Source organism: Gouania willdenowi, chromosome 22 (genome assembly GCF_900634775.1).
Source record: "Gouania willdenowi chromosome 22, fGouWil2.1, whole genome shotgun sequence".
Classification (NCBI taxonomy): Eukaryota; Metazoa; Chordata; class Actinopteri; order Blenniiformes; family Gobiesocidae; genus Gouania; species Gouania willdenowi.
Genome location: NC_041065.1, coordinates 24893821 through 24916855, shown reverse-complemented (window position 1 = coordinate 24916855; position 23035 = coordinate 24893821). Strand labels below are relative to the sequence as shown.

General features: G+C 36.9%; 2 protein-coding genes across 3 annotated transcripts; one reads left to right on the top strand and one right to left on the bottom strand.

The window, feature by feature from the left end:
• The first annotated feature begins 1395 nt into the window (after window positions 1-1395).
• Window positions 1396-9662, top strand: angel1 (angel homolog 1 (Drosophila)). Of its 2 annotated transcripts, XM_028438043.1 has the most exons (10): window positions 1396-1664; window positions 4817-5683; window positions 5768-6003; window positions 6640-6709; window positions 6777-7219; window positions 8312-8447; window positions 8548-8658; window positions 8774-8807; window positions 8893-9056; window positions 9164-9662. In XM_028438043.1, exons 1-10 carry the CDS (start codon window positions 1571-1573, stop codon window positions 9322-9324), a joined length of 2316 nt encoding a protein of 771 aa, XP_028293844.1. In that variant the 5' UTR covers window positions 1396-1570; the 3' UTR covers window positions 9325-9662. The 2 variants fall into 2 exon arrangements, with proteins under 2 accessions (XP_028293844.1, XP_028293845.1); XM_028438044.1 differs by lacking the exon at window positions 4817-5683.
• Window positions 9663-12708: 3046 nt separating this feature from the next.
• vash1 (vasohibin 1) lies at window positions 12709-22236 on the bottom strand. Its single transcript, XM_028438081.1, has 8 exons — window positions 21980-22236; window positions 20320-20694; window positions 19695-19783; window positions 18256-18312; window positions 17938-18012; window positions 17240-17621; window positions 15288-15397; window positions 12709-14007 (listed from the first exon to the last, which is right to left on the bottom strand). The coding sequence occupies exons 2-8, from the start codon at window positions 20533-20535 to the stop codon at window positions 13935-13937; spliced, it is 1002 nt and encodes a 333-aa protein (XP_028293882.1). The 5' UTR covers window positions 20536-20694; window positions 21980-22236; the 3' UTR covers window positions 12709-13934.
• Window positions 22237-23035: the final 799 nt, after the last annotated feature.

Below are 23035 nucleotides of genomic sequence, written 5' to 3'. Positions count from 1 at the left end.
TTCCTGGTTTGTCCCACTTGTGATAAAACAAGGCCATATGTGGAGCCTGAACAGAAATTCAAACTCTGGAAACAGAATACATTTGGTCATTTAAGGGTCTTAGTGCTTCAATCTCAACCCAGCTTCTTCATTAGTGCTTGTACTAGTAATTTACTCAGTAGATTATTAAAAAAATTCAATAATTTTTTTTTTTTAAATAGATAAATAAATAAACAAACAAACTCTCTGTAAAGTGCAACTCCATGATTTTGTGTTTGAAGTTTATTTTTGTCTTCAGTGCCCGTATTCACAAAGCATCCTAAGGCTAAAAGTAGCTCTAAGTGATGTCACTCTTAGAAAAATCTTAGAATTCCTTGAATTTTAAGATTTTTCTTAGAATTTTTTCTTGTTAGGATAAAAGTAATTCACAAAGCATCTTAGGCCCTAAAAGATCTGCTAAGGTGTAAAACTGTTAGGAGTAGTGAGGAGGACTTTTAAGAAGCCTAAATGTGTGTTAAACAGTCAGAAACGGAGAGAAAGATAGAGAGGACAGCAATATATTATCTGTATGTTTAACGACAGTGATGTAATAAGATGCTACCGGTGTAACGGTATGAGTTTACCTCCATACTGATATTATAACCCTAACCCTAAATTAACAAATAAAACACATGTCTGTTCACTTTGAAAACAAAAATTAAATAAAAATCAATTATTATTTTTGTGCAAAATGTAATTTTCTGGTAGTGCGCATGTGCGTGCTACGATGCACTCTCAGTACATGACACCGGCTTATATTTCTTCTTCTTCTTCTTCTAATTCTTCTTCTTCTTCTTGTGTTTCTGGTGTGTTTTAGTTTTTTCCCACCATCTACCGAGTTGCATTGTTTTAAACTCTAACTGGCAGTAAACTCTTCTGATTCTGACTTTTTTCACACAGCGTAACGTAATAGTAGCCTTGTGTGATTTGTTCGCTTTGATTGCATCAGGTCACAGTGTTTCTCACTCGTATGTTGTGCCACACAGAAGAGGGAACGATACATTGATTCGCAGGGCCAGTAGTCACAGTAATCACTGACAGCTGTGTCTGCTCCACCAATAGTGTCAAATACATAAAGTGGTAAAATTATCAACGTAGAGTGTTAACTACAATATATAAATCAATATAATAATCGGCATGTGAATGAGGTTCAAACATTTTAAGCTGTGTATAAATTGATTTCACTTTGCTGAATTAAATTAATTTCACGATTACACATTTTTTAATGCAGTTCAAGTATGTTCAGTTGATTTTATTCTCCAGTCATTACTAGGAGCACAGAGGGTTTTTTTTTCGCTCTCTCTTACAACCAATCACAGCTCTTAGAAGACTGCATCACACTTAGCAACGGGGTTTAACCACACCCCCTCACTAAGATAAAAGTTTCTGTTCCTCTTCGCTCAGAGCTGCTCTCGGACACTTCCTGGATCACTTTTAGGCTAACATTCCTTGCTAGAAAATGTTTAAACTAAATTAGGAGCTCTTTGAGAAGCTTCGTGGCACAGTCCGTTTGATTGACACCCGTGTCTGCGCACGAAACTTTCAATTGCGCATGCGCGGATGTTTATCAAAGGTTGCCATGATTGTTACCTTGTGGATTTATGTGATCTTCCCTTTGATTCGCTACCTGAGCAGACGGCCTACAGGTAAACACTGCTCTACACTCTCAATGGTGTGTGTGTGTGTGTGTGTGTGTGTGTGTGTGATGATCAGTTGAGAATATTTAGTTTCCAACTACGCGTGTTGCTAAATGTAGCTTTCAGCTGTCTGAGCAGCTTGTTGACTTTCTTAGTGCTCACTGTGTGACTGTGGGGTGGTGGGTTTTTTTTTCTTTAATGTGGAAACTTTAAGTTTGTTTGAACATTTAAAAGCACGTTTGGTCACTTTAGTTTGCTTTAACTCCGCGGTCGCATGATGAGGACGTCACGTTATTTATTTAGTTTTGCTGTTTCAACCTGTGCACCTGCTGCACATGTGATGCGCACGCGCGCTGATTGAATCGCGCATTTATTTATTTTTATTTTGTTTTATTTTTAGCTTAGGACAGAGATGGGTGACTGTTAGAACAGTGGGGGCCACAAAATGTGATTGTCTGATGATCCAAAGGTCTCATCAACAACTATAGCTGTGTCATCATTTAGAACACGTGTAAAACTCAAGTCCCAGGGGCCAAATCTGGCCCTTTAGAACTAATAATTCAGCCCGCAGGGTAAAGTTAATAGGGACAGAAAAAAAAAATATATATATATTGTCTAAATATTTCAGTTGTAATATCTCAGCTTTTCTAAATACACATATTTAATGAAAATCACAATATTTGGAGGATGATCACCCCATGCTTTTATCACATGACTGCAGTTAATTTTAAATATCATATTGTTCAAAGAACTTAATTTTCCTGAAATTATTTCACATAATGTCCCCAAAATAAATACAAATTGGTCACAAAATCAATAAAATTTAAAAGAGAAAATCCTGCAGGGATTAATATCTGTCACTTATTGCCTGGATATATTGTCTGCACCTTACATACTTTATGTATCATTTATATGTCGTGTAAAGTACAAAGTTGGGAACGTTAATGTAAAAAAATGCTTGTTTTCCCAACTAAAATCTATGGCCCACTTAAGTTTTTAGCTCCAGAACTAAAATGACTTTAACACCCCTGATTTAGAATAAAGATGCATCATTATTACAGGAAACAAACAAAAATGTGTGCTTTTTTTTTGTTTTTTTTATTTTTATTTTAATTATTTTTAAATCATTTTTTGTTTTTTTTGAAGTCCCATTTGTTTTTTTGAATGTTGTTTTTATTGAATCGTGTGGGATTTTTAAGTCTATTCTCATGTGTTTATGTTGTCATTTTGTATCTTTTTCTCTCTTTTCATATGTTTTTATTGCAGTTTTGTGTGTTTTTTTTTTTTCCTAAAGATATTTTGTGTATTTATTTCTGTCATTTTGTGTGTTTTGGGAGTCAATTTGTGCACGTGGCCCCCAAGCTCTGTTTATTGCACCTAATATATTGTAGTATGATGGTGATATTTAATGTACAAAGGTGATATGTTTGATCCAATTTCTCCTTCATGCTTGAATGAGACGTGTCGTACAAACAGTTGGATTGATCAGTTAAAGAGCTATGAAAGCCTTTGCAGATTCAAGTTTTCCATCTTGAATGTGTTAAAGCTAAAGACGTTTTTGTGACTCAAATACATGTGTTTACGAGGTGCTCCTCTGATGCATCATGATTTTGTAGAAATTCCAACAAGTTTGAATATAATTTTCTGTTGAATGTAAAATGGGGCACCAAAGATGCCCCAAATTAAAGAACTTTTTCTCTTCTGATATGACTCAAGATCTAATCAATCCAGGCTAAAACCCTACTACCACCACCATCTGGATATAATATATTTTAGAAATTGTCTATTTGTATGGTTGCCGTACGGACAGACCCCCAGTGCTATTGGTACGGTTACCAAAGTACACGTACGTAGTGGTGACCAACTGATTCATCGGCCGATTGTTGCGTGTTTTACGTGCATCGGCATTGGCGTTTGCAGATAAAGCATCTTTTAACTGTTTAACTTAGCGGTTGTTCCGTGTATCCGTGTTGTGACGTCGCACATGTAGTTAACGAGCAGCTGGCTGGAGGTTTGGCGCGTGTGAGTGTTTCTCTCTCTCTGTTTCTCACTCAGTGCTGCGCTGAGAAGTTTTACTACTTGTTTTAATATTTATTCTTGTTAATGTTGATGCCATTTAGAACAGAAACTTGAACAGCTTGTTGCTTAATGCGCATCTGACATCACGTTATTTTCCTCTGCTAATTTATGTTCTGGGGTTGTGTTGAAATGGACTGTTATTCATGGTTTCCTTTTGTGTTTAATACTATAAGTAAATATATTTATACTCAATAATCCTGTTAATAAAATATATTTTCAGTCAGGCCAACTTTTGTCAAAGCTATTTTCAGGACAAGGATGAACAGTTCTCTTTCATAATATTTCATGAGAAGTCTCACTCTATTTTTTTACTTGTTCTTGTTCTACATCACCTGTTTTTATTATTCGTTAAATATTTTTTACTTGTTGTTGTTCTACCACACCTTTGTTAATTTCAATAAATGTTCCATTTATTTATTTATTTTTTTAAAAATGAGACTTGTACAATTTATCATCTTTGTGTAATTTTTATGATGTAAATTGAGGGAGTACTATCGGCTCCAAAGATCGGCTCAAGAAAATCGTCAGTCCGTATCGGTCATTGGCTAAGGCTGATAGAAAATAAATCGTTATCGGCCCTAAAAAAAAAATATAATGTTCGATCGCTAGTACGTATAGCGTCTTTGGGTTAGGTTTAGCGTTAGCTATAGGGTTTGGTTATAACCCAATATCGCAACAATTTTTAGAGTTGGGTTTAGGGTAAGGTTTAGTCTTAATCACGCAACTTCAGCTGACCAATGACTGACCTATCACATGATCTAAACTAGCCAAATAGGGGCACTGCTTACGGATAGAATGTCTCTATATTAATAAGGCAACCGTACGGATAGCCACTGCCTATATTTTACGCATGTGATATATCCAGATGTCAAAAATTATAATATATAATAATTTTTCAACAAGATATTATGTTTCTACAATTGTTCTAACTTGATGATAATCCAAAAAACATTTCCCCTGTGGCAGCAGATTCCAAAGATGCAATTAAAAAGAAAAAGTAGAAAAAACCAATAGAAATTCAAACATTAGGTGATTAACATTATTGTGTGAATGTGTCTAATGACATTCTTACGTTAATGTAGTCTTGCAGAAGCCTCAGAAGAAGGGTTGCCCACCTGTGATTGTCAATGGCTCGGCGATGTTTGGTGGTGGTACTGTCATGTTCAAGTCAATTGTTCAGTCCCCAACCACTGAAGTGGAGCAGCAACACGGGCCATCCAGGACTCCGGAGGAAGAAACCAAAAAACCAAATCTATACATGGGGGACGCTGTAAATCTCATTATTGACAAGGAACCAGCAATGGCACTACTGCATGAATACAGACAGTTGGATGCGGTATCAACAATGACCAAGGCTCATTCTGTTGTTGGAGGAGAAAACAAATGGGAGATGCTTGAATCTGAGCAGGATGGAGTTCCCTGTCAGACAGGAAGTGAAATAAATATTCACCAAGACATGCAACCTGGGAAAGAAAAGATGCAGGAAAGAAGTGTTGATGCAGCTGTGGACGTCGATTTACAACAAGCATTGAGAGAACAATTTAAGTGCCTAGAAATAGAGAATAGTACACAAAAATCAACCTGCATGAAAATTCAAGCACTTTCTGCTCCTTCTGAATCCAACACATTGTGGAACATTGCCCGTTTAGCAGAGGAACACACCAAAATTAAAGCGATGAAACTTGCAGCAACTGAGGAAGTTGAGGTCTGGGATGAATATGTACTTCCTACTGATGACAAGCACGGTGGAGCAACTAGTTCAAAGTGGATAGTTCCATCCCTTCTATCAAATACTTCAATAAACCTCGGCCTCAACGGTGATTCCAAAAAACCAAGTATTTGGCACTTTCCTGCAGAGCCTGATCTAGCAGAAGAAGTACAATGTCCTCTGTTGAGATTACCTGATGTGAGCTATTACCCTCCAATAGAGCCAATCACACAATTTGAAGGTGAAGACCATACAAATTTAAACAGTAAAAGCTCTTTTCCGATTTCTATATTTGTGTTTTGATAGTGATTTGTTTGATTCCTAGTGATATGGAGAGCCTGGGAGAGTCTGGACGAGGATGTGGGTGCTGTGGAGCCCATTGGGGGACCTTTCCCCTCCACAAAGACCACGTTAGACTTCACCGTAATGTCCTACAACATCCTGGCTCAGGATCTCATTGAGCTCAACCAGGAGCTGTACACACACTGCCCCCTGGAGGTGCTGGACTGGAAATATCGCTGTTGCCTCTTTCTCAATGAACTCAAGAAATGGTCCCCAGATGTGAGTAATCATGGGGTCAATTACATTTTTAAATTACAATTTATGTTTTTAATTATCCATGTTCAATTAAGATTCCAGTGACCAGCTTTTTTCCTAATTACAATTAAATTACAATTATTCTTGTATCCCCTTAAAATCAATTACAATTGAGTTCTGAATTACTGAAGTTCTATCACAATTAAAATAAATAACCCCATAAAATGTATCCTTCGTCTTGTGTTAGCTTTCTGTTAACATCTCTTATAATAAGGGGTCAGTTTTGACCCATGCCTTAAATGAGCTGTAAAATAAACGAAAAACTATTATCTGTCTCATTTATTTGGTGTCTGAGCCTTTTTAAATTTTTATTATATCTTAACTTTAACCCCTAAACCTCCTTTTGCATTTGAATAAATAGCAATTGACAGTTTTTATAAAACTTTCACGACAATTACAATTACAAAGTACATTTTCTGAACTCCATTACCATTCAACAGCAACAGATTGTTTTCAATTACATTTGAAAATATAATGGCAATTAATTATCAACTACATGATTACAAATATGATTGACCCCAACCCTGGCCATCATTGCTTCCATTTGTTTATTATTAATGTAATTCCAGGTTTATTACTATGTTGAATTTTTCTCTATAGATTTTGTGTTTACAAGAAGTTCAGCAAAACCATTACTATGAAGAGCTACACCCTGTCCTCGCTCAGATGGGTAGGTATCCTTTGATAAAAATGTGTTTGGAATTGTATTGGTACCATACCTTTATCTGTTGGTCCAGGGTACACGTGTATCTACAAGCAGCGAACAGGCACAAAGACAGACGGCTGCGCTATTTGCTACAAAAGCAGACATTTTACTGAAATAACGGTGAAATTGCTGGAGTTCTTCCAACCTGAGACTGAGTTGTTAAACCGGCACAATGTGGGAATAGTTCTGCTGCTGCGACCAGTGGCTACGCTCGCATCTGAAGCGAAGGCATGCGGTCCACCACTCTGCGTCGCCAACACCCACCTACTTTTCAACCCTCGGAGAGGCGACGTGAAGCTGGCTCAGTTGGCAATCGTCATCGCAGAAATTGACTGTTTGATAAAGTCGTGTAGGGCCAAAAGAGAACACTGCAATGTTATATTGTGTGGAGACTTTAATTCTGTCCCTAACAGTCCTCTGTACCAGCTCATTACAGTAGGAGAACTCTACTACCATGGGATGCAAGCGTGGATGGTAAGAAACAAAATCAGTGCTTTTTACTAGTGATGCACCGAAATTACTGCCATGGACAATTTCGGCAGAAAATGGCCCAAAAGTACATTTTCGGTTTACTCACCGAAAAAAGCCTACTACGAGTATTGGTATTCGTACGGACAACTACAAGTATTGACAAGGATGTTGCAATACGATACTTATCACGATACTTGGGTCGCAATATGATATTATCGCATTATATTACAATATTCTACCCAGTTAATATCAAAATTAAACGTAGAGATGAAAAATCAAGTTTCTGCTGATGTTCATCAGAAGATATTGATCATTCAAAGGACAAATTGAGTTTATACTATTTGCTTCAAAACATCCTATTTATTATATATTAGTGTTTTTGCACATTTTCACTGAAATATTGCACAACAATATTGATATAAAATAAATAATATATATATACTGTATATTCATTTTTTTCATTAAAAAATTTATTTATAATCTGCACCCATAAAATTGCGATATATCGTGAAATCGATATTTTTTTTTTTTTTTTTTTTTCCCCCCACACACCCCTACAGACAACCGCTCGGTGCTATTGGTGCATTTACGAAGTACACGTATGTAGCGTCTTGGAGTTAGGTTTAGGGTTAGGTTTACGGTTAAGGTTTAGTCTTAGTCACGTGACGTAAACTGGCCAATGAGGGGCGCTGTGTACGAATAGAATGTTGGTATATTGATATGGCAACCATACGGCTAACTACTGCCTATTATTTAATGCATCAGTGGGGACAAGTTCAACATTTAATTTTTATTTTATATTGTGCATTGTTGGAATGTCAGTGCTAAATAAATATTTTCATATTTTCAATGTATTTGCTCTTTGATGCATTACTATAGATTTATACAATTGCAATGTTTTAATTTTAGTCAGGTTAGTACATATTGTTATTATTATTAATTTGCATAATAATTTTAGGTTTTCTGCCCTGCTTTTTTTCATTTTCGGTTTCGGGCAAGAATTTTTATTTCGGTGCATCTCTACTTTTTACTGAATATGACTATAGTATTCAGCTCCAAAATTTCTGCAAATGTTTGTAACTTTGTGTCTGACAGGTATCAGGTCAGAAGGACTTTTCCCACCAAACTCCCTGTCACAGACTGTTTGCTCCATTGTGGCCCAGCTCTCTGGGAATCACTGACCACTGTCAGTATACTCCAGTACAGGAGGACCAGGAGAGTCCAAGATCAGGTTCACATCAAACTTTCACCTCAATGATCTCTTTGTAATAATAAACTTGTATTAGTTGATAGTAACTGTTTATTTGTTTTGCTCCCTCCTTTTTACACAGGGAAATATCAGTACAGCCATGATTTAATGCTGAAGCGACGCTTCTATCCAGCTGCATGTGTCCGTCCTCTGGATCTACCACTGATACCAGGAGTAACTGACCACACAGCAGGTAACTGACACACTCACACACACACACACAATACTTACAGAACAAATCACTATTTTATTTATTTTCTAAACCTTTTTCTTCTGTAACATTTGAATCCCCCTGCATTTTTAAATAGATTTGTCAAGGAAAAGTCTGTCTCATACTGAAAGGTCAGGTTGCTCAAATTTATTCTGCAAGTAATCATGACACTCTGAGCAAAATGGAGTATTAATTCCTAATCAACTGGTTCAACAGCTTCCGGAAGGCCCTGTATCATCGACTAGACTTAAAGTCTGTCTATGAACATGTCCTTCCTGGGTCTGGAAAACCAGAAGTGACCACCCTGAACTCAGACGTGGGAGCTACTGTTGACTACATCTTCTACTCCCCGAAACGCACTTCAGGCCGTAAGCTGAAAGGTATTTAGGCCATTTCAAAGAGCAGCAGCGTTTTTGAACATGTTGGAGCTTTGAATAAATTACTTGCGCTTTAAATAACGTATGCGGTGATGGTTTCTGCTCCCTAGATGGTGGGGAGTGTGCAAGTAATGGTTTGAAGCTAATGGGTCGTCTCTCTCTCCTCTCTGAGGAAGTCCTTTGGTCCATGAACGGCCTTCCAAACCACGTGTTCCCTTCAGACCACCTTAGCCTTCTGGCTCAATTCCAGATGCAGTTGCATCCAGCATGATGTGGATATTTCTAGTCAGAGTTTGCCTATGTTGTACAGTGCATAGGCAAAGTTTTTTTTTTTTTTTTTTTTAAGCAGTTTCTAGTCTTTGTAGCTTGAAAATGTGTTTATTTTTTAATGAAGAAGTTACATTTCAAAAGAAAAATTAGTATTTTTGTTGTTTTTTTATAAAAAAAATTGAGTTTGGGCTATAACAGGGATGAGAAATTTCCCGTTTAGTGAACGCAGAATGTATCGCTTTAGTTAATGGTTATAGCACATCATAGGGTCTTTTGGCTGGTTTGTTTTCATGTATTCTAAATGAAAACTTTAAATTAAAATGTAATCTACATTTTCATACTGGGAAAAATGTTAAATAAACATTTTTGATATACATTTTACCAATGTTTCTTCTTTCTTTTTCGTTGATTTGATCATCATGACCAATGTGTGTGTGTGTGTGTGTGTTTTTGAGCAAATAATAGTCAGTCATAATTTGCATTGATGGCCAAATCCATTGTTGGCCTTTGTTCAAAGACAATTTGGCACACAAAAGAAAAAAAATCCTTCAAGTTGGAAATGCAATAAATTACTGCTCACTAGAGATGTTCTGACATAATCCATTGTCTTTCTATTTACATTAAAGTTAGTTAAATTATTTGCTACTAACATCAAGTTGACCACACGCTAAGCAATAGCTAGATATAATGAATACCAGTGTTTGCATTGTAGAAAAGCGTGTCTAGTCGTCTGTAATGACAAAACTGACCCTGGAGTTGTAACACTAACCTTTTAATTTAGAGTAAACCTATTCTACCACCTGATCCAATGCCACTCTTAGTTCCCAGTGGGTTTTGTTCAGTTTGTAGCTGGTTTTGCTGCTCCTCCTCAGACGGTGACCTACATGTTTGTGCTGCTTGTCCAGCCTCACTGCTCTGTCCGGTTGATGCATGATTGCATAATTCATGTAAGGTTGAGTGTTGGAACTGATTTATACAGTATGAGGAACTTTGTTGTGTTTCCTGTGTGGAAAGTCTGCTTATATTTACTTGCTGGATCAGCACTTGTGTAAATGCTTGGTAAATAAATAGGAAAAGGAATAATTAAGCACAAAGGAGAAATAAATGGGTCAGTGGGTTTTAAATAAACCAACTGCATCTGGTTTTAACACAAACTATCAAAGCCCTTAAATGCTACTGATTAGTCCATTTTTTATAGTTTTGTCTGTTTTCATTCACTTTTCAATGTAAAGAGCTGCTTTATTCTGATGCACGTTAAAATATAGTCTTTGTACAGCTTTCAGACAATAATAATATTGATCCCTTGCTAATTCCTTTCAAGATGAATGATGCAGTCATTAAGGCTGAGTCTGACAGACCTGTTGGCTGCTTTACTTCCATTATTTTGTAGTTTTTCCTCATCATGAGAATACCACACAATCACCCACTGTCTCTTAAGTTAATTACTGTAGCAAAACTTACTTTTACAAAGCTGTACAACTCCTGCTGCACACTGTCTGCTTTTCTATCTGGTGCGCTAGAAAACATGAATTAAACAGTCTGACTGGGTCTGGGTAGATTCACTTTAGTCCTCCTTTTACATACTGTAGTTAATGGCCTGTTCTTTTTCTTTTTTTCTGTCATTTTTTAAAACCAGTCAGGAATATTGTTTGGAAATATCTGACTGTCTTGTAGCAAATTAGCAAATATAAATGCTCTACTGCATGAAGCAAACCAAACTAATACAATTTTTACGAGTCTTCTTCCACTCACTAATAGTTTTGTTGGCTAAAAACTTCTGTCATAGTTTCTACAATTTTTTTTAAGTGACAATAACGAGGATGTGACTTTAAAAAAAATACATGTTAACGAAAATTTTATAAAATACATTGATATATTTGCTACGTAATATCACAAAAGTGTAATGTTCACATGGGACGAAATCCAATCAGAACTAACTTCAGACTGAAAGGCGCACTTATAATCCTTTAATCTTCTCAAAAGTCGACAGTGCGCCTTATAATCAGGTGCGCCTTATGTATGAAATTAATATGTCAAAATGTTTTAGTCCAACTTTGGTAAACTATGAAGCTGCACTGCTTGATGGACTTTTGGCGCTATAGGGCCACCGTAGTCAGGTGCCTCGTGGAGTGATATGTATGTACTGTGCTTCAACATACTGAACTGAAAAAGTGAGTTCTGTATTTTATGTGTTAAACAATGTTGAGAGTTATTGTTAATGAGTTGAATAAAGTTTGACTTATCTGACTATTTTGTTTCGCTTAATGCGTCTTAATATTAATAATAATAATAACAAACCGGTGCACCTTATGTATGAAAATAGACCCAGTCAGACCCATTCATTGATAGTGCTTATAGTCCGAAAAATACAGTCGTTTTTATCTCTTTTCTTGGAAGGTATCCAATCAACAGATTTAGTCGACTAAAATCTTAAAGTTATTTCGTTTGATAAAAGTTGTTTTTAAAAAGATGTTAGACTAAATTGACGCTGCTTTCCCTGCTCCTAAAGCGGAGATACACGTATTATTAATATCATACTTTGCATCATATATTACCATTGTGAAAATTCACTTTTTTTTTTTAAATGTAAAAAAAAAAAATTAAAGATGTCGCGATACAACTTTTTCACTTCCGTTATGATATCGATATCGCAGCCTTGGGTATCGACCGATACCGATATTGATCCGATACGGTATCAGCACGAATCATACATACTGTACTTATTTTGCAGTGTGGAATGCTAGAAAAGGTTTGATCAAGTGATGTCACTCAAATAGAGAACAATAGTCAGCAACAGCAGGTTATTTTGTTGGAGTCACCTATTGATAGAAGCGCTGTGGAAAATTTTATCAGAGTGCTTATATCGGTGATTTTAGATCATTTTCTGGATGATATTGGTCCGATATCAATATCGTATCGGGACACCTCTAAAATAAATAAAGATATTATAGTTTTACGTGTGCAGCTCGCTACAGACTTGTTCAGCTTGTATGAATATGTAAACTCTCTGTTAATCTAAACTGTTAAATAGAAACACTTGCTGGTAGAAGAACATTATCAAAATCTTAAAAACTTGAGTTGGATAAAACTACATTTTATTGCTACTTTTTTTAGACAACAGTAGCAGCTTATCCTGAAGACCTCGGGGCAGATATCTTTGACCTTGGTCATATGAGATGGAATGATATAACAAACAACTGAAAGAAGTACATCAGAAAAACTAGATGCAGTGAGGATATTTTTTTCAGTGTTTTCAGCTCCCACTGTAGCAGTTTACACAAGCACAAAATCAGACATGATCACAACACTCATGACTATTTAATGTCGATAAACAGTCTTTTGATACAAAATGTGTTTTTAAAAACCTGTGTGTTAAAAACTTGCGTGCAGGTGAAACCGATGGCTAGCAGCGTTAAAGCAATAAGGTCTAGGTGTTTGCTGGTAACAACAAACCATAAAAAAAGTACAAAACAACTTCAGAATACATCAAAGGTGGTGTCAAGTCTGGAAAACAAACACGCTTCTACTTTAAACTGGAAACAAGTCTTTGACTTTGATAATACTTAAGGCAGGTGTAAAGGACGCCAAAATATAAAGGAAGCCTACGTGTAGTAGGGCTGCAACGATTCTTCAAGGTTCTCGAACACTTTTGATTACAAAAAAATAACGGCTACATTTTTCTACCTCGAAGCATAGTTTTTTTTGTTTTTTTTTTACATATATGCATGTTTTTACTTGACTGTAATTGTATGTTTAAAGGGAAACAGTGGTTGGCATGATTAAGTTGTCCATTTTTTTTTCAGTTTTACATTTAAATTCGAGCTTCAATCAAGTAAAGGTATATTTCATCTGATTACTTGATTAATCCACAAAATAATTGATCGAATACTCATTTAACTAAATATTCAAAAGCTGGAAGCCTGGTGCATAAATAGTAACAATATATATAATTGATGTTCATAATTCCTTTGATTTTCTATCAGACTGAGTCAGCGAGCTGTTTAAGTGAATGTTGAATCTTAATTCTGCTGCAGTAACGGCTCATGTGTTGTCCCAGACAGACTCTAGCGTGCCAAACCAGTGTGTTTGTGTAATGTGTAAAAGATAACACTGCTTCGCTGTGTGTAAAGAAATGGCACTAAAGGGCTGTATCATTAAAAACCTTTTCTTTCCGTCTAAAAAAATTTCCACGAAGGCACATGAGAAGTGCTTGGTAAACTAGTCACTGCACAAATAACTGTTGCCTTGTGGAGTATTGTTCTATGACATGTAATCTAAACACTTGACAGTACATATTGCAAACGAGCACACATTGATATGTCCAGGAGTAGGAAGCGTACAGAGCAGCAAAGCTTGTGTTGTCACTTTCGAAAACGCTAAAGCTTGGAGCGTCGCCAGCATCTGTTCTCGTGCGACACAAATAGCCTGAAACGCCATTAAAAAGCTGAAGGACGTGTTTGTTTTGGAAAGAAGAAGTTGCTGGTGACCTATTCAACACGGCCTCTGGTGAATAAGTCAATGTGTACAAAACAACGCCTCTGATTCAATCGTTGGCCCCCGGAAACAAGCATGGGTTGTTTTTTACTTCACAGACGAGATGAAACTCATTCCTCAGACACGGATCTGGTATCCATTTATATCAGTTGATGGTGTTTTTTCCAGAACTTTCTTCTCTACGGAGGGACTGCAATAAAGACAAGAAATAGGTGTTATGTAGAGCAGTGGTTCTCAAACTTTTTTTTGGCAAAGTACCCCCTTTCTCTACCTTTTGAATGCAAGTACCCCGCTTGTCCAAAGAGAACATTTTGCTCAGAATTGTGTTAAAAACACAACTATAGAGCATAATGATGGACTGAATGAGTGGTAACACACATTTTAAATAATGTCATTTTGTAAATAAGTGAATGAAACAGTATAGAGGCTCCTGAATATATTTATTTCAATAGTTTTCATCATTTACGACCATCTCCTTCCTGATATGGGACCAAGACTGACTCTTGTATTTTCAGTTCATGTTCTAATCAAGATCATTTCTATCATCATTTAGTGTGTTTTTGGTGTCACTTTGTGTATTTTATTATATTTTATTTTTATTATTCAGTATATTTCTCTCATTTTGTGTGTTTTTATTGTCGTTTTTATAATTGAAATTATTATCTGTGTTTTTGTTATCGTTTTGGTTGTTTCTTATGTCGTTTTGTATGTTTCTCTGTTATTTTTGTGTATATTAAGATTAAGATTAAAGATTAAATCGGGGCTTTCGCCTTTAATTGGCCATGTAATGTTAGTACATTAATGGAATTTGTCCTCTGCATTTAACCCATCCCTGAGGAGCAGTGGGCAGCCATTTTGCGGCGCCTGGGGAGCAGTTCGGGGTTAAGGGACTTGCTCAACATCCCACAGTGACGGCCCAGGTGAGGCTTGAACCGGCAATCCTCCGATTACAAGCCCAGCGTCCTTAACCACTAGTAGTAAGTATTTTTCTCTCGTAGTGCGTGTGTTTTTGTTGTCATTTTGTGAGTTGCTGGTAATATTTAGTATGATTATTGTTTCTAACTGAAAAAAAAAAAACATTATAAAACCCCATATTTTTAATGCTTTCATTTGTTATTTTTCCTCTCTCTCTCTCAAGTACCCCCTGTAGTGCCACTGCGTACCCCTAGGTGTATACGTACCCCCGTTAGAAAAACACTGATGTAGAGAAGCAAGCTCATTTAAAAACTATTTTTTATTCCTCTGCTTTTGTTTTCTCATAAATCAAAATCTCAACCTCCAAGAAAAATGTATGGTTCCTGAACTAATTGTGAACTTTTGTTTCTTCTAAAACTTCAACTCAGCTTTATTTTCCACTCTTCTGCCAATGCAATTGCACCCTTACTTCAGATTTAATAACTTGCTGTCACATCAGTTGTACGTATTTGTACGTCGAGAACCAAATCATCTAGAGCATGAGATTATTCGTACCGTTTCTCAACTCGGCTGATCCTCCGCATCGGACTTCCTGGTCCCCTGAGGGGGGAACCCATGCTGTTTCTCCGGTCTTTGGTGGGAGAAGGAGGTGCTGCCTTTCCTATCTGTAAAACAGAAGTGGCGTATTACCCCCAAAATAACATCTTTCATTCACTTTAGGCTGTTCCAGACTTCAGTTAATGATGCTTGTGACCTCATCATGAGCACTGGTAGCTGAAACCCAGCCACGTCTTTAATGTGATTGTTCTGGGCACCCAGTGTTGATAGAGCAGCTATTGATGGACGCTGCCATGCATGGAGTCATCACATTAGTTTTAGTATACTGAGAGCTCAGCTTCAAGGTTGCCATTATTATCTTAGCATGAGCAGTGATGGAAGAGCAGCCTCTACACAAAGTGCTGGATGCGTGCAGGAGGAAAGGCATTATAAAGGAAATCTAATAAGCAGGTAGAGGGGATGCACATCTGCTGAGGCCAGGAGAACACTTTGTCAGCTTTATCAATCTCTCTTGATTCCAGACAACAAATAATATGTAGAATATTCAAATGTTAACACAGCAGAATCTGATTGAAATCTTATAGTGTTGAAATCGTGTAGCTTGTGAGTAACTAAACCCCAAGGTTTTGGCTGACATGCGTATAGACTAAAAATGAAAAATAAAATGCCTTAGTTATGGGCGTGGCTCCTGGAGCAGTTGAGCCATGCCCAGTCTATACTATTTAGTTCATGTGCTAAATACGGAGCAGTTTGATCTTAAGTGGGCCACGGATTTTATGCGGAAAAACCAGTAACTTCAACTTTTTGGTGCCCTTGTTTGCACCTTTACGTATAAATATGTAAGAAACTGACAATGTCCAAGCAATAAGTGATAGATATCAGTCTCAACAAGATCTTCACTTTAAATTTCCACAATATTTATTTTTATTATTATTTATTTATTTTATTTTTATTTACACAATAATTCATGTTTTCTCTGTAATTTTCACTCTCTCCTGCAGGCTGAATTGAATGCTCCAATGATCTATGCTATGCTAACTACTTATACTCAATACTCACTATATCTGTTTATTTACAATTCTCTCAATCCAACCTATTAGCTTGTTTTTATAGGAGGGGGCGGAGCCAACAGTGGTGGTTTGTGATGTAAGACGCCACCAAAACATCACAACCCACCATTCTCAGCCAATAACAACATTTGAGTGTAGTAGCTGGGTTTCAACCCATAGAGGGCAGTCACTCTTACATTTTTACAAAAAATGCACCCAATTATAATACTTTGACTCAAGTGTCAGGAGTTGGACAATAATCAACAACACTACTTCATACCAAAAACATTGGTTTTCAGCAGAAGAAAACATGGCTTTCTGTTTTAGTCACTCTTTAAGTCACATGTGTTAAACTAATGGCCTGGGGGCCAAATCCAGTCCTTTGGAGCATCTAATTCGAAAGTAAAAATGAAAACATGAATCAATATGTTAGCGAAACTCACCAGTATTTGCAGGTGCTCACAGTTTTCCCGGTGCTTATATCACATGATTGCAGTCATTTTTAATGTTAAACAGTTGAAAAAACACAAAATTCTTACAAAACCTTCAATTTTTCTCAAATTATTAAATAATATTTCCCTTATTTAAATAGAAATTGATCACAGAATCGAGGGAATTTAAAGTAAAGATCCTGTTGGGACAGATATCTGTCACTTATTGCTTAGACATTGTCAGTTTCTTACATATTTTGTATTTTATATATACATAAAAATGTAAACTTGGGTAAAATAATATTGAAATGACTTCTTTTCCCACATAAACTCTGTGGCCCACTTGAGATCAAACTGCTCCATCTTTGGCCCCTGAACTAAAATGAGTTTGACACCCCTGCTTTACATAAAGCACTAATGTGAGGAGGCACTTGTGTGTTTGTGTGGTGAGGGTTTTGTCGTGCCGTACCTTCAGCCTCATGTCACGAGTGTGTCTCTCCAGCTCCTTCTTTAGCTCCTCCTTGGTCAGCTTGTCCACATCTAGTACTGAGTGTTTCCACTCTATCTGCTCTACGCTGTGAGGGTCGTGGGAAACATACTGGCCAATTTTGACTTTTCGTAAAGTGTGCCAGTAACCCCTGTAGGCTCCCTCAAACCCCTGAACTAAGTCCATCAGTGTTCGGAACTCCAAGGGCTTGAACATGAGGTCCTCCCTTCGGCTCATGCCCAACGCTCCAAAGCGTCCTCCGCTGTGAACTCCCAGCACAATGTGATAGAAGTGATTCCCTGAGAAATGGGACTTAAAGCTGAGGGGGAAGCGCTCCACGCCCGGCATGTTGTTGGTGAGGTAACTGTCACAATAGGTCAAAGAAATTCACTTTTCATTGAAAATGATATAGCACAATAACACCAAAGAGTCTAGATTTTACAAGTACCTTTCTGTAAAACTATTGAGTTTGAACTTCTTTAAGTAGCTGCTTGATAATGTTGTAGTCATTTTATATGTCAGAGTAGGCTCAGATGCAAATTATTTCTCTCGTAAATTGTGATAAATATTTTGTTAGTTTTGTTGTTCAATTTTGGGCACCAAATCTATTCTTTGGGTTTGAGAAAAAACTGATCCCTTAATCTAATGCCACATTTCGTGAGCTGTAAAATTAAAGATACATCCCCAAGATTACGGCCTCCAAACATTTGATTGGCAGAGCCTCTCGTGTCATCTCCTTAGCGATGTCCATCAACCTGTGAAAATAGAATAAAGCCGCCATTAAAACACTGGCAGGCATTTCAAGCAAACAAAAACGATTTTCCTTGCAGTGATTAGCCCCTTTCGTGTTGGTATTGTGTTACTTGAGGTAAATGTGTGAAACAGCTGGACTACAGATGGAATCAGGTCCAGCCAAATCTTGAAAAATAATCAAAGGCTTTCCTTAAAACCTCACACCATGCCAGGAATGTAAATTCAGCAGATGTACTGGTACTTACGCAGTGAGAGGGCGACTTTTCTTGATCTCAAAGAACTGTGTTCCTGTGTGATTGTACCTGCAGGGGGAAGTTAAGGTTAAACCCAAGGCGATCAGTGGGAATCTTTTGTAGGATAAACAGTGGCTGTCTGCACAGGATAAGAGTGCTTTGTTATATTTTAAGATTGCTTATTAATGATGAATGAACATCTGAGCAGATGCCAAGCTTTTGCTTATAATAGACTGCAGGATCTAAACTGACCTACATTGATTTTCTTTTTATAGCCTTTATTTAAAAACCAGTGACCGAAAAGTGAGACAGGAAGTGACTTTCCTTATTATGACTACTGTTGTTCCGATACCTTTTTTCCCTTCTTTTTTTGTCTTGATGCCAATACCGATACCCAGTTGCTTATAATCAGCCTAAACCTATACATACCAATACTGTGGTGTTTTAAAAAGATATGACCTGTTTTTTTGCCAAAAATCAGGTCCTCAAAATCGCCAATATTTTCTGTCGTGTGTAGTTTGTTTTTCGGCAACGTGAAAACGCACTTCCTGGTTTTTAGCTTACGCCACTCGAAGTGATCTTACCTACGGACAGTTTTATAAATGAGGCCCATGGAGTCAGGGCAGCAGTGAGAGTCAGAAGAGAGAAAAACACAAGGCGCTGCGTTTGAAGAAGAGTTTGATGCTGTAAAAAGCATCGACGTGTTAATAGTTAGTACTTGCCGATGCTGATGCTCACCTTTTAGTCACATGTACATAGTTTATCTCACCGATTTAAATACATAAACCAGGGTTCCTACAGCTTCAGTCAAATTAAATTCGACTTTTTAAAGACTTTTCATTGCATTTGAAATTAAATTTAAGACCAACTTTTGAAAATGTCACATCAATTGCGTAGGGTTAGGGTACATTTTTTCCAGTGTCTAGTGCAGACGTGCAAAGTAAACATACCAAAATACACAAAATGACAGTAAAACACAGACTAAAATCATGACTACAAAAATAGGCCGAAATCGATAAAACAAACATCAAAAATACAAATAATAAAAACCATTAAGAAAATACATTAAGCAAAATATTTGTTGGACAAGCAATGTTGTTGAAAGACGCTACAAGCATGACGTGCATCTGCACAGAGTCAAGCTGTAACCACGTCACTGTTTTGTAGTTGGTTCCGCTGTCGTGATTGCGCGATGTTACAGTAAATTAAATTATACTTTTTTTTTTTTTTTTATAAACAAATGTTACCATTTATTTTGAAATGTGAGACTAATTACAATCACAAAATCATACTTATTTTGTGTTAAAGAAGACATTTTAATGACTATTAAGGCCTTATTTTTTATAGATTCACAAATTTAATGCCTTTTAAGACTTTTAAGGGATCCGTGGGAACCCTGTAAAGGCATCTTTGTTGCTACAGTAGTTAAAGCCAACCCTGCCAAAGGATACTGCAATTCCCTGATGTACTTCTGTATGGCTTCCAGGCGCTGTGGGATGGTGGTGGTAGGCTGATATGTAGGCACACTTGGTACTGGAATCTGTGGGACAGCAGCATGACAAGAAGACAATCTTATGTAAAAAAAAAAAAATATATATATATATATATATATATATATGGAGGCTATATAAAATATTTGTTTATGTTTCTTTAATGGTGTTTTACGATGTTGATTTTGTTAGATGGCTAAATGCTTGTTCATGTGGATCTTGTTGTTTTTTTTTTTCTGCCTTATTATGAATTTTATAATTTGATAAGCGCATTGAGATGACTTTGTTGTAAATTGCGCTATACAAATGAAGTTCAATTGAATGCAATTAACATTTGCCAGCGAAACATATGAAATTGTCATTGGTGTTGACATTGGTGGTCTCGATTTGCAACGTTCTGTCTACCCAACCCTAGTGCTCACGGCACGTCACTGCCTAGAACAGATACCAGAAAAAAACTACTAAAGTACAGTAACAAAGTATTTGTACTTCGTTACTTGTCACCTCTGCTAAGGTGGGACCAAGACTGACTATTTGTTGATTTTCCACTCTCTCCCTCTCTCTAGTTAGTGTACACAGACTTTACCTTAGGCAGGTCAGTGACTCCCCTTATCTTCTTTCCAAGTGCTTCTCCACCAGGATGGATTCGAGCCACGTGACGCCACATTCTCTCCCAAGTCTCGTCGTCTACAGGAAGGCCTCCTCTGTTCACATAGAAAGGCACACCTCCATCCCTTAGCTCTTCCTCACCTTCATCCTCCTCGTCCCTCTCCTCCCCTGAACCCACTGTGGCCCTCAGCATGCTTTCCTCTGAGCCAGGCACAGGGACGTGTCCTCACTGGTGCCTCAGGTCTTTCCTCTCACTGGTTAATCTGCTTTGGGGTTTAAGGAGCAGATGGCCAGCCCGTGACGTCCAGCAAAAAATGGCATTGATGGGTCAGATGGAGTCGCTCCAAAGTCACTTGAGGAGTGAGAAGGAGCAGGAATTAGAATGGGAGTCCCATAGGTGAAGATAGCTGTGTAGCAATCAGGGTTGGCGTCTGGCGTCATTTTAATTGTGATTTTAAAAATCTGTTGCTGTCATAATCATAATTAATGTGTAATTGAGTTTATACAATTGACTTTGAAATTGTAATTGCCATGAAAATTCTATAAAAAAATTGTCAATTACAATTTAATGCAAAACTGGGGAACCGTTTTACAGTTCTACACATAATATCTAGTTAACAATTATTAAAATGTGCTTCATATCAAGCTTTCCCACATTTTACCATTAAAAATATATTTAAATTTAGGCTCAGATGCCCACACTAAAAATATTAAAACCTATATTTTCATTGAATAGGAAGTCTAACAAGGTAACCAATAGATAGGAAGGAATTAGATGATAGATTTGTTTTTAGTGTATTTTACAGTTGATTTAGGACCTGTTATCATCAGAGATGCTAACACAACAAGAAGGTTAACTTTCATTTTTAGGCTGAGTAATTGTGTTTGATTGTAAATGAACTTTAGTAATTGAGAACGTAATTGTAATTCACTTTCTGAGGACAAAAAACAATTGTAATTGGAAAAATTGCTGGTCACTGTAATAATAATAATAATAATAATAATAATAATAATAATAATAATAATAACAATAATGCATTGGATTTCATATAGCGCTTTATCACAGACACTCAAAGCACTTTACAGAATTAAGGCATTATTCTTTCACTCCACACTTAGTGGTGGTAAGCTACTATTGTAGCCATAGCTGCCCTGGGGCAGACTGACGGAAGCGAGGCTGTCATAGTGCACCATCGGCCCCTCCGACCACCACCAACACTCACTCAATGTGGGTGAAGTGCCTTGCCCAAGGACACAATGACAGATACCACTGGGGCAACTGGAATTCTCAGTGGTCTCCCATCCAACTCCTAAGCAGGCCCAGACCTGCTCATAATCAGAATTGTAATTGAACATGGGTAAATGTAATGGACCCCAACCCTGGTTGCAACATAATTTAAAGAGATGAAATAAAAATAATTGTATGTAGTTAAAAAAACAAAACCTGGACTTAGTATCCAGCAATAAGAAAGGAGACAACATGCAACAATAGTCCACCAAGAATAGGCTATTTGTGTTAATAAATAAATAAAGACAGTGGTGAATATATTTCTTAGGTTTAGGGTCCTAGTTTTAGGGGAAAATAACGTGTTTGAAAATGAATCATTCATGTGTTTAACACCAAACTGTTAATTTACCTAAAACAACCTCCCGGAGGACAAATGAAGGCAGCAAAAGTGGAAGAAAGGTCCAAATCCGTGCACCGTTAGAGGTCATTCACACCATTTCCACCCAGAATAACACATCCCTGCTTCTGTTCAGGCTCATTATTCCAAATGTCCTCCCGTTTATCCGCTTCATCGGTCCAGCTCCTTCCCGGTCAGCCGGTCCATTGTTCAGGCAGATGCTCTGTGAAGTATCGGAGTCTCATCCGGAGCTGCTGACACTCCCCGATCCGCTGCTACGGCGCATGCGCACAGTAGACCGTTCATTACGACCACGGGGTATGCTGCCTTCAAAGACATCACGTAAATCACGTAATCTTGTAAATTGTGCATTTCACCACCGCTAGCAAAACAATATTATTGCAAACAAACAAACAATTATTATAGTGTTTGCGTCCTTTGATTATTTACTTTATTTCAGCTTGATAACCATTAAACCACTGTGAAATGTGTAAATAGCAGCTCATTGGAACATTAGCACAAGCAGCTACTTCTTTATGTATTTTTTTTTTTATTATTTATTTTATTGAAGTACTGTGTTTTTGTTGAACTACCAAAATACCTAGCATATTTTTTATTTAAAAGTCAAAATTAAGTATTGGTAAATTATATTAGTTTTTTTTTTTTTTTTTTTTTTAATCTATAAATGTATATTGACAAATACCTGTAAATGTATATTGCTAATGAACTAATCATCTGATTGTTAATTGCAACTAGGTCCGACTGTATGAATGTTGTTTTTTGTGTGTTTCTTTTGTAAATGGTTTGTTACTGTTTGTTTGCTTTGTTGTGAGATGTTTTTAATGTGCGCTAATTGTATACCGCACTAATGAGTCAATTGTATTGGGTGTGGACTCCAGGAAGAGCTAATGGAGATCCAGATGAACAGATAAAACATAGTAAATGTAAAATAAAAAGGCATTCATTAAAAAAAATAATAATTAGCTACAACTAAATATTGTGTGCATTTTGCCACATGCAAACCTTTACTGTACTCAATAATTGAATGTTTACAGTAGTAAATCAGCA